This window comes from Acartia tonsa, chromosome 4 (assembly GCF_053477335.1).
Source record: "Acartia tonsa isolate MP-2025a chromosome 4, ASM5347733v1, whole genome shotgun sequence".
Taxonomy (NCBI): Eukaryota; Metazoa; Arthropoda; class Copepoda; order Calanoida; family Acartiidae; genus Acartia; species Acartia tonsa.
The window spans coordinates 20,057,116-20,069,649 of NC_137263.1; the positions used below are offsets into that span (position 1 = coordinate 20,057,116).

Consider the following 12,534-nt stretch of genomic DNA (forward strand, 5'->3'; position numbering starts at 1 on the left):
AAAATCTGCGGGAACTTTGGTTCAAAAGTTCTGTGTCATCACTTTTGTCAAAGTCAAGTCAAAAAGAGAAATGAAATAATCCCTTTTCTTGCACACAAACAAAATTTTGACAAACTATTTTATATTAATTAAATGCTGTGGTTTGGCTGTTCTTTTTTTCTGTATACATATACATTTAAGCACACAATTAACTGCCGACTAAACTGATTTTGTACACAAGGTACGTACTGATGGCAGGTTATGGATAACTAAGAGGCAGAATCAGCTGTTATGTACGGGTTGTACAGTACACAAGAACCGGTTCTGACCATCACAAGCTACATAGTTTTATATCTACTCTGTTTGGACGTTTAGTATGAACAAATACATAAACAATTTAATATTGTGAGATGTATAGAACATCACTTAGCTCAGTAAAATATATAATATATATAACATATAGTCGCCACTCATCAGGTGCCTTAAAAACTTGTGTTAAAAATATCAAAATTTGTTGTAAAATTTGTCTGAGTAAAAACAGTTATTTATTATTCTGCAAGATCCCAATGTTTACTGTATATATACTGACATAGTTAATATAACTGACTACTATATATATATAAAGTATATAGCGCATGTAACTTATAAGTTTTCACATAAATCTCATGAGTCTGACATAAACAGCCATGGACAAAATGTCAATAAAATGCTTTTCCATTATACACAAATTACAAACATTAAAAAATAAAAGAAAAATGTTGGTTCTTACATAATTACTTTCTTTTCAAAAGTTAAAAATTCAAATTAAAAACATAAAGTTTAAGAGGATGAAATTAAATATAAAATTTATGTTTAAGGAATAACTAAAGATAAACATGTAAAGTATAAATTATGTAAAGCAAATTTTGATTTTAAATAAAAGAATTTTTGTACAGGAAGTAAATTCTACGGGAACATTTAATGTACATAGGTATTTATTCATAATACATATTACTTTAAGCATTTTAGGATTATTTGATAAAAAAAGTTTACATTCAAATATCAATACACCTGAAGTTCAACACGTCTTTTTTATTCAACAGAAATAATTTTAATTTAAAAAATAAAGAGGAAACACAATTTTCTTTTGAAATATTTTAAACATTTTATGTTATTGAGTGAAATAGGCTACAATAAAACTTTATCCTATTATAAAAAGTAGTAAGCTTTTTCGTCTGTAGTGAAGGATCTCGCTAGCCGCTTAACCGACATGGTTCTCCTTTACAGAAGCGCTTCTTATAGGCCCAAGGAAGGTTTATAACTGTTTTAGGGTAGAGTACTATCACCCTTCCAAGAAAAAAAATTACCACATTATATTTTTTTCTTTTTTAAAACTAAAAATTTTAAATTGGGTGGTTGATATCCCCCTTCACCCTCAAGTGCCCCTAGAGGCCTCTAAGGGCGCAGCCGCTGGTTGAAATACAAATCTGTAAAAATTGGAGGCTGAATAAACTTGGAATAACTAATCCCTGTAACGGAAATTAGTAGAATTAATTAAAGTTCATAACATGATGATTTTCTCTTTTTTCTAATCCAGAAACTCGTATATTTAAATATATTACAAAATGTATAGATGGAACAAAACTTAACAAAAAGCATTTTCCCCTTTAAATAGAAATATATTAAAGCAATGCTTTTTTTGCCTATGTGTATTGAAATCAGAAAGAAAATTGAAGTAATTTGTCTAAAACAGAGTCTTTGAAAAAAGATAAATGCGTCTTATTTTCAAACAGTTTCTCCCTTATTTTAGAAAACTTTGTTTAAAAGATATTTAATATATATGTGTAGGAGGAGAGGGAAGGACAGGGGTAAAGGTGGTGGAGGGGGGTTATCGTTATTTTAGCCAGCTCCAAACATCACTTGATCAGAGTACATGAAAATCTGGTGCAACTTCCAAGTAATAATATATCGATTAAAATAGAATAAAAAACTTTATTCTCCAAGTTTTTTTTTATGTATGTATAATGTCCATCTGGTGTGAAGAAACTCTATTCTTACTCAGGGATATAAAGGGATGAGAAAAAGGCCGAAAAAATGATGTACATCCCCAATGATGACTCAAAAAATTTGTCTTTCTGTAGATTACAATTAGTGGTTGAAACATTTGGACACTAAACTTAATGAACCAACCAACCCAATTATAATAATAGTCCCCAAAGTTGATAAGTTAATAAGTTTTATTATTTTTGGGACTAGTGTAATAAACAGCCCAATGTCCCCTCCCTCCCGGATTCTGACTGAACAATAGACCTTACTTTATACAAGAATAGTTGGGAGGCATTCTGCTGTACAAACTGTTCGATGCAATGCATAAAAAGATTTTCATTAATTATGTTGGACTTTTGCTACAAGTTTTTCCTTTATATAATAGTTATTCTGAGCATGGTTACTATAATAACGATGTTATATTTAAAACGTAGCAGGTTTTAATTAGGTATTTAGGATGTAGAATGTATAGAGGTTTTTTACCGAACCGATTGAGTTCTCCATTTAATGGAAGCTTCACAATAAACCCGGGTTTTAGGCTAATAGTTTTTTTTATTAAGTCTCTTGAGATGGTTTAAGGCTATTTTTGCTTTCCCTAGAATACCGAGTCCCTATATTTCCTCCTTTCCCCAAAATAATCTTACTTTTAGAATTCAGAGTTTATTATTGCAATGTTAATGCTGTAAGTGACAGGTTTGAATCCCTTCATTATAAGTAAAAATAACTTATGTAAAATAGGTAAATATACCTTTTATACAATGGATATAGAATATGCGTGGATATTATGAAAGGGTTGAAAAATTGTTGTCAATTACATTACATATTCAATGTTATGGACATCAATTATTGGTCAGTTTGTTCATCCAGTTAGAAAGGTCATATGGGATAAAGGGGTAGTTGGGTGAAATCGTTATTTTAGCCAGCTATAAGTTCACTTTAAAAGACTACATGAAATTCTGGGTATAAGATCCAGGTTATAATAATTCCATTTCTTATACATACATAAAGAATTGACAAGTAACTGAGTCTGACTATAACAAGAAACAAATATTTGTCGAGGAATGATTATACCCTGCTGTCAACTTTTTAATTACTAATATTGTTTGTCCTACTTGGGCGTGTAAACATCTCCCACATTTTTTCCTATATTTACATCTTTTACTATATTTTGGATATGCTTTAGAAGTTTATTTTTTTAAATAAGCTGAAAAATTATTTCTTGTAAATAAAAAAGACATGTATTTTGTAAGAATTTGAAAATGATATTGCATGTTTTAAAATAAATTTTTTTTCATTATTTGCAAATTTTCAACAAATTTTTTTTGACATTTAAGATAGTGTTGAGCTACGCTTTTACTTCTTACACATAAAAAGATGATTGATTTCAAGTATAAACTATTTGATTATACACAACATACAGTGCAATATTATCCACAAATTTTTGCACATATATTCTTTAATTATTGCACTATGCTTGAAAGGACCGGGATAGTCGTCTTTATATAAAAAAACACTTCAAACAAATTCAGGATGGCAACTTTATCTTATAAAATGTAATTTTAGTTATGGCAATTTTACAAATACCAGCAGTCTTTTTTGTTATTTCCGTAAAAAAAGCATTTTGTAAGAAAGTGAAAATGAAAATTATTTGTGTTTGGTTAAAATAAAATAAATGATGATATAGGTTGCAAAGAGTTGAGGCATCCTGAACAAGTTTGTAATTGATTTCCACCTTCTATACATACACACACACTATCTCTATACAATTACAAACAATTTTACAGTCACCCCACAATTTTATCCAAAAGAAAATCATTTTTGTAAAAACTTTAAAATTTTACATAAAATATATATTTTTAATATTGTATAATATGAACGTATAAATAGGGATAAAATTATGGTGTAACTGAAGGGATAATGTTGTATATATGAGTGTATGTATCATCTACTAATTCTAAATTCTCTTCTGCTTTGCTAAGCTCTTGAGGTTCATATCTATGCATTTCTCTATGCACACCTTAATTATCAACTGTGCACAATACAACAGAACAGCTGCTTATCAGGCACAGGCTGGCCGCAAAGATGACCGCAACAACAAGCTGATCTGTTACAAAGCTCTTGAGTTTTTAAATCAGGTTTTATTATTTAAAAAACCTAATTTATGAAAATAAATAACAGTCATGTATTGCTTCAGCCTTGTTGCGCACAATCATCAACATCAAGTCAAGTGCCTTCGTTAGCAGCTTTGTCATTATGAATGTCTTAATGAACTGTAATATTTCTATGCGTGACTACAGGAGTGGATTCAATGTCTTTTCATATGGAGTGACAGATGGTCGGATCTGGAAAATTGTCGAGAACACAGGTGACATTTGAATGGTTTTTGACCTGAAATAGAAAAAAATCACAATTAAACAACAATTAAAGTAAAACAATAGAGGGGGAAGTGATTGATTAACTGTTTGTCCCAACCCCGTGGACCCTGTGCCGACTTTCAATTGGGTCTTTAAATATCAGCCAATAGCTTTTAAATATTGATACAACAAGTCGCTACAAAAGAGCAGAACGCAATTTGCTAGCTGTCCCCAATACTGGATCCAGGTAGGTATCTGGATCATACATCTATACTTATACATTTATGATTTATTAACAAACATAAATATAATTATTGGAAGGAAAGTTGAAAAATAGCCTAAAACCAAACTTAGATATAAAATTAAATGGCCTAAAATCATCCAGGAAACTATAAGAAACCTCCATAAAATGAAGAACTCAAACAGTTCATTAGTTATCGAAATCTTAAGCTACAAACATCCTTACTACTTTTTATAATAGGATGTTTTTAAAACTAATAGATTGATATTATTCTTACTTCAAAGTTTTGCTATATTACTAAGAGATAAAATACAAAATAAGACTGCAAAGGCAACAATGTGTAACATATTTTATGACTAGGATGTAAATGTTGGAGAAATGTGTTAGAAACTGCCTGGAATAGTGGCATCAGAATACTAGCAGAGAAAAAAGGATATTAATACACATTTACTCCGCTCCATACATCCATAAATCCAAAATAAAGAGCCCGAAGCCAACTGTAATTCTAGGCTTCAAAATTGAGTCAGTTTACAATACACTATGGATGTTATTTAAAGCGAGGATTTGCTTTATCAAAGTGTGTATCACTATACAAATCTTAATTTTAAAATCCTCCTTCTATGAAAATATATGAAACAAATATGTAGAGTAACAACTCTACTTTTATTTTCAAAAATGTGTATGTCCATTTTAGGAAAAGTGAGCTCAAAAATGTTAAGAACGAATTTGTTTTTAAAACATTCATTTATTTGTCTAAAGCTTGAAATTATGAATCAAAATAAGTCAAGATGTAGGAAGAAACTTTTCCGAGATTTTATAATTTATTGATATTCGCTTTTATGAATATTATAAATCTTGTTCTGTAAACTTTACTTTACATAGTGATGGAATACATTCTCTTTACAGAGTAAAATAGATTTATTTTAAAAGTCAAGATATATTGTAAGCTTTTGAAGGGATTTGAATTGTTTTGATTTTTATAGTAAAGTAAATTTGAAACTATTTTTCTTGAATTTAAAATTAATAGCTTCGCCCAAAACACGTTTTGCTGAAAGTTCAATAAACCCTAAAACTCTTTTTAAAGTTGTAACAGTTTTCGTGATCTTTAAGGACACACATAGATACAACTTAGTTTATTTTGCAGGATTTATTTTTAAAACATGATTTTTAGAATTATAGGTATTTCCAGTAGCTCTTCGAAAACGATTAATATCCGCTGGATTAGAACCGTTTCTCTTGCCATACCAAAAAATCATGTATAGCATTGTATTACTGACAATTTTCCACCAATATTAATATAAAATCATAAAATTAATACCAGTTTTGTTAGCCTGGGCTTTCGACCCTTTAAGGCTAACAAAACTGGTTGTTATATAATAATTTTTCATTTTAATATCCGCGGACAGCTGTCTCTAATACGATGAGATAAATAACTATAACAATTTTCAGTTTTATGTATTGTTTGACATATTGAAATATCTTTAAGAACAAAATACCAATAAATAGGATGGAAGAATGTTTTGGAATGATCCTGTAGCATTGTTATAAGCAGGGAGGGAGGGGACATTGGACTGTTTATTACACTAGTCTCCATAGTTTTATAATAACGTTTTCTTATTCGTTGGCCTAACAACTTTGGGGACTTTTGTTTTTCTTTTATTAGTTGGTTCATTAAGTTAAGCGTCCAAATGTTTTAACCACCACTAATTGTAATCTACAGAAACAGTAGTTTATCATTGGGGATGTAAAAAAATTTGTATGCGGGTCTACATGATAATTGTCACACCAGTTCAGCACATATTTGTTCTTACATGTAGTTTAAATATGCTATAAATAGAATCAAATTAGGGGATAAGGCAATTGATGTACTTCCTCTGGGATCACTTCTCTAGATAAAATTAATTAATCCAAGAGTTAGACACCATAGACGTCAAAGAGGGAGGGAGGGTAAGACAACAAATTGAAAAATTTGTTATTATAACTTTGGGTGCAAGTGTCAATCCAGTCCAATGTCTCCTCCCTACCTGCCTGTATATACATCAGAGTAAACGAATAGAGTGGAAAGGGGATAAATAACTACATGTCCCCACCCCGTGGACCCGGTGCGACTTTCAATTGGGTCTTTAAATATCAGCCAATAGCGTCGTGAATACTAACACAGCCAAGTCGCTACAAAATAACAGAAAGCAATTTGTAGACGAAAAAGGTTCCACAAGTGGATCCAGGTAGTTGTCTGTATTATACATCTATACTTATACATTTATTGTATATTTATATAGTGTATGTTTATAACAAGAGGAAAATAAGATAATCTTGTTATCTACACAATATTCAAATCCTTCATTAGCTGGTGTGTGCAGTAGGTGTGTTATTATGTGTGTCTGTGTGTGTAGTAGGTGTGTGGGTATGTGTGTGTATGGGTGTGTGTATATGTGGGTATGTGTGTGTGTGTATGTGGGTATGTGTATGTGTGTGTGTGTTTAGAGGGGAGAAAATGAAAATGAAGAAAATATAAAAAGCAGAACCATAACTAGGAAAAATAAAAAGTAATATTAAACTAGTTATTTGGAGACCTGTTTGGCTTAAAAACTTTGGGTTCTTTTTCAACCAATTAATTTAATCTACAGAAGGGGTACTTTTGTATATCATGATTGGAGGTAGAAAATGATTCAATAAATATAAAAATTTTCTTGTATATAAACTAAGGTATCAGAGACAGACTCTTATCTTTAATCTGGTTGTTTCTCTCTTTATAAAAGTAATATCATACACTCATTTATATATTTGGCAGTGCAAGTATGTGTGTGTGTGTGTGTGTGTGTGTGTGTGTGTGTGTGTGTGTGTGAGTGTGTGTGTAAAAGATATTTAATATATCTAGATGCCAAGCATAACAAAAACAAATATCAAATCATGTACTGCCCCCTCCCCCCCTCTCTCCTAGAAAACATTTCTGTTTACATCTTTATACACAGAAATTATTATTGTTAAAGAAAACTAGCTGGATTAATACAAATGAACAAGGTTGACTTAATCAAAAGTAGGGGAACAGATAATCCAATTAAAGTGATTGAATGCAAGACTGTGTGTTATTAATCTGATGGTCTTATTTCAAATGATTAATTGTTTTCATATAGATTAGGTTATTTTCTGATATAGTGGGGGGGGGGAGTTGAAAGTGTCCAAGATAATTTACACCTTCCCCCATGAAGAATATCATTAGGTGGGGGGGGGGGGGGGGGGGGATATATGGTGGTTTTCCAAGAGGGGTTACACTTTTCCCTCGTTTTGGTAAAGATGGAGAATAACACCTCATCCCCAAAATATGCAAGATAATGAGATTTTTTCAAGTTATGTTAAACTTAAAGATGGGTTGGAGAGGAGCTAGGTTACTTGAAAAGAAAATGTGAAAGAGAGGATTAATTTCTTGTAAGATTGTTAAGAAAACCTACTGTCTCATTCTGACCAAACAAACCAGGGAGGGAGGGGACATTGGGCTGTTTATTACACTAGTACCCAAAGTTTTATAGCAACGTTTTCTCATTCGATGGCCTAACAACTCTGGGGACTTTAAATTTTGATTAGTTGGGTCATCAAGCTGAGTGTCAAAACGTTTCAACCAATTAGGTTGTATCATAATTGGAAATTAATTTCAATTTATTGTCCATTGTCTTATCCCTTGAGATCCCTGCCAAAAAACACTTTTAAAAACATTTCTTCAAAGCCTATTCTTGCAGAAAGAGAAAATAAACTTATGTTACTCTCGCAGACTCATTATATTTCTATTCAAACTGGGAAATTTCACTTCTTAATCAGTTAAATGACAAATAAGGCTGGGTAGATGATATTTTTACCTACAATTTTATACAATTTTATGTACAAAAAAATGAAAGAAGTTTTAGGGGACATATGTTTTCGTAATAAAAAATCTTTCAACTTTAGCGGTAAATGGATGTTTCTATAATATTGTACGATGGTCCGAAGGCCCTGACTAACAAAACTGGTATCAGTCTTACTTTAATATTTGTAGAAATTGTCTGTAATACGATGCTATACATGATTTTTCAGAATTGCTGAGAATTGGTCCTAATCCAACAGATATTAATCGGTTACAAAGTCCTACTGGAAAATTTATTCTTTTAGTCTAACAAAGATTATGAGATGGTTATAGGAAAACTAAGCAGGGATATGCACAGTGAAAATAAATTATACCTGTATGTTTTCTATAATGTCTTGTTAGTTCATCTGAGCGGGCAAATTTCCATCCGCAGTCTGTCCAACTACACTCGTATGGTTTCTCACCAGTATGGGTCCTAAAAAGTAAAAAAATCTTTAATTTCTTTATATTTTTTTAACAAATCAAAATAAAATAATTAATTCCTATCCTTTTATTTAAAGTACTAAGGTTTTCTTTGTCTAAAGCTAAAGATTTCAATAAATACTAAACTGATTGAGTTCTCCTTTAATATTCACATCGGTCACAGGATGGTTTTAGGTTATTTTTATTGTAGAATTAATCCTTAGGATAGTTTTAAGCTTTCTCCTATCCACCCCTTTCAATACGGAGCCCCCTAGATGTTAGGGGCACAGACGATAGTACATTTTTAAAGTAATATAAAAACTTAAAGAGATTTACGTATTTGGAGCTAAAACCATTACTAGAACAGCGCTACATCGTAGAGATAGGTTTCTTGTAGTATTAATGACTAATTTAAGCTGATTAAGGACGAAAATATAAAGAACTTTGAATTTGCTATAACGATAATGAAGGAAAACACCATTTGGTAATGCACAGCTTCCTTAAAAAGAAATTAAAGTTTTTAATACTAAGTTAAAGTATTCTTTATAAATATAGTTAAATAAAAAGTTAACAATATCTTCTTTTCGTAACTACAAATTTTCAAAAAGTTTTTATTTAATCATAGTAGTTGAAAATTGTTTTTTTTAAAGAGAAATATTTCTGTATTGATACAAGATAAAAAAAAGAATATTTCTTAGGAAATATAAATCTAATATTATATATCTCTAAAAGGATTGAGTCCTTCTAATCCCCCCCAAGACTGACAGTTTTGCTTCCCCTTGTATTCTACAGATATTCTGATGAGCCTCTTCAATATTATCTATTACTGATTATTTTCATAACAAATCGGATTGATTAACTATATTATTGGCAGGCGGCGGCCGTGTGTGGGCAGGCAGACGGGCTGTGCCAGTCACGGGGGTAACAGCCCTTTCCTGGTTCATATCAGGGATCTAAGAGAATAAGACGATGACTGATAAATCTATATACATCCTCAATGATGATACACCAAATTACCACCTCTGTAAACTAAATTAGTGTTTAAAACGTTCAGACACTCAACTTAATGATCCAACCAATGAAATTTAATAAAGTCCCCAAAGTTGTTAAGCCGACGAATAAGAAAAGGTTATTATAAAACTTTTGGGACTTGTGTAATAAACAACCCAATGTCCCTTCCCCTCTGGGTTCTATAGTTATGATATGGTGGTTCAAAAATATGACAAATTCGGCCAAGAGAAAATTATTTTTGCTTTAATATCCAACGGTTAAGAAATAAATATGAAATGAAAATATTTTTTAGTAATATTATGCTCATAAGCATCATAATAGTAATTTTATACTAGAAAATAATATTTTTGTATATCTTATGAGATATTTTTCCCAGGTGTCACATTTTTTGGTTTATGATACACCTCCTAATATAATAATGCAATAATCAGCCTGATATACTTAGATTTTGGTATAAAAATACATATTTTTGTTTTTTATCTTTAAGTGGCATTATTATTTGGTATTTTTAAATCAAAATTGGAAAATCCAACTTTCCCCTTTTCATTTACTTAAGGTTCACGGCCCCTTGCTTGACACTAAGTTTAAAATTAAATATTTCGCTTTGATTTACTTATTTTGCTCAATAGCAGCTTTAGTACTTTTTACAGTGTAAATAAAAGTATTATTTATTCTTTGCTTACTTTTTTTCAGCCCAAAAAACACAGACTTAGACACCAGGGAGGGAAGTGACATTGGGCTATTTATTACACTAGTCCCCAAAGTCTTATAATAACGCTTTCTTATTAGCTGGCTTAACAACCTTGGGGACTTTTATTGAATTTTGATTGGTTGATTGAATAAGTTAAATGTTCAAACGTTTAAACGACCTATTGTAATCTACAGAAGGGGTAATATTGTGTATCGTCATTGGGGATGTACATCAATTTATCGGCCATTGTCTTATCCTTTTAGATTCCTGCATAGACACACAGTTCTCCCCCCCCCCCCCCAACCCCTTCAACTTCTTGAGAAGTATTTGTGGAGGGTATATGTGGCCAGATGATAAGTTAAGGATGGGCAATAAATTCTAGATGATAGATGGACACAAACCTTTTTCTTTCAATACACTCACACAACTCAATACATAGGATAACTTAGACTTAAACAGAGCATTTGATAGAAAAAAATCATTTTAAACAGTTCTGGAAGCTATGGTTCAGCCACTACAAGACCAGAGACAGCCGCAACTGTTTGCCCAAACATCAAGCTACTAAACATTAAAACTAAAAACCATGCTAAAAATTAAATAGCCCAAAACTATCCTAAGCTTCCCTAAAATGAAGATCTCAAGCGGTTATGTACATATTTATCAAAATCTTAAGCTTATTACAAAAAAACTTTTCTTCTTTATATTACAGGATAATCATTCTCAGCTCCTAAGGAGAATCAGATCCTCGGTTTTAATCTATTTATTTTGAGAAAATAAGAATTAAATCTTTATCATTATAAAATGAGAAAATTAATTTTTGATATTAAATTGAAATTAATGAAAATAATAAACAAGATTTATTTAAGTTTTAGACGACAAGCCCTTCTGAGTTGTTTAGATTTATATAAAAGAGATATCTTAAACAGAAGTTATTTTAAATGTTTTTTAAAAATACATTAACCATACACTGTTTTAGAGCGTATTAACTAATAATTTTAATCTACAGAAGGGTAAATTTGTGTGTCATCATTGAGGATGAACATCAATTTATCGGCCATTGTCTTATCCCTTTAGATCCCTGAGAACATCCACTCCTTGACTAGTCTAGGATCCCACTCCCATATTGTAAAACCATTTTATTTTGTTAAAAAGTCCTCTCAACAACAGAGGCATAAAAAAACCATTAAAAGCAAATTGAAATTAAGGGAATGGATATATTTGTATGTATGCACCTTCTTCTACACATTGGAAAATTATTCTAATATGTGAAGATTTTATTACAATTGCATATACAAACTTTCTAGTTTTTGAATTTATTTAGCGGCTACCCCCCTGGCATATAGAGAATAAAAGGGGCTATAAAAATAGCCTAAACCAATTCCAAGACCCTAATACAAAAATGCAAAAGCCTAAAACCATCACAGAACCTATGTGAACCTAACCTCAAAAAGAGAACCAAATCAGTTAAGTAGAGGTTTTGAGAATTTTAGCTTCATCAAAAAAACTTACTACTTTAAAAAATAGAATTTAAAGATATTGCTAAAACTTCACAAAAAAATATGAGATTGTAAACCAAAACTGTAATAATGTTTCATATACTTTTTAGAGTGTATATTTGTCTACAGCACAACCAGTATTTGATAGCTGCCATATAAAATAATTAACACCTAAGTGAGAAACTTTTTTTCCACTCCCTATTAAACAAATATTGAAACAAGGTATTACAGTAAGGCTTTGAAACCAATTAATTTGAAATCAAGAGGGTTGTTTTATTATCATCTGTCCGCAAGTCAACTAATATCTCTCAAAAGACTAGAATAAGGAATGTGCTTTTAGGTCCAAAATAGATTTTAATTCATTCTAAGAAATTTTAAAGATATATATATTGGCAAATCTACTAATACATATAAAGCTATTTTACTTTTTTGCAACACTG

General features: G+C 30.9%; 1 protein-coding gene across 2 annotated transcripts in view; it reads right to left on the reverse strand.

Annotated features, from left to right (window-relative positions):
- Positions 1-507: 507 nt before the first annotated feature.
- LOC145316372 (uncharacterized) overlaps positions 508-12,534 on the reverse strand; it is a 41,183-nt gene continuing 29,156 nt past the window's right edge. For both annotated transcript variants that reach the window (XM_080156822.1, XM_080156823.1), the window contains exons 4-5: positions 8,809-8,909; positions 508-4,392 (exon numbers count right to left, since the gene is read on the reverse strand). In XM_080156822.1, coding sequence (XP_080012948.1) covers positions 4,310-4,392; positions 8,809-8,909 — 184 coding nt within the window. In that variant the 3' untranslated portion in view covers positions 508-4,309. The remainder of the gene's footprint in view (positions 4,393-8,808; positions 8,910-12,534) is intronic.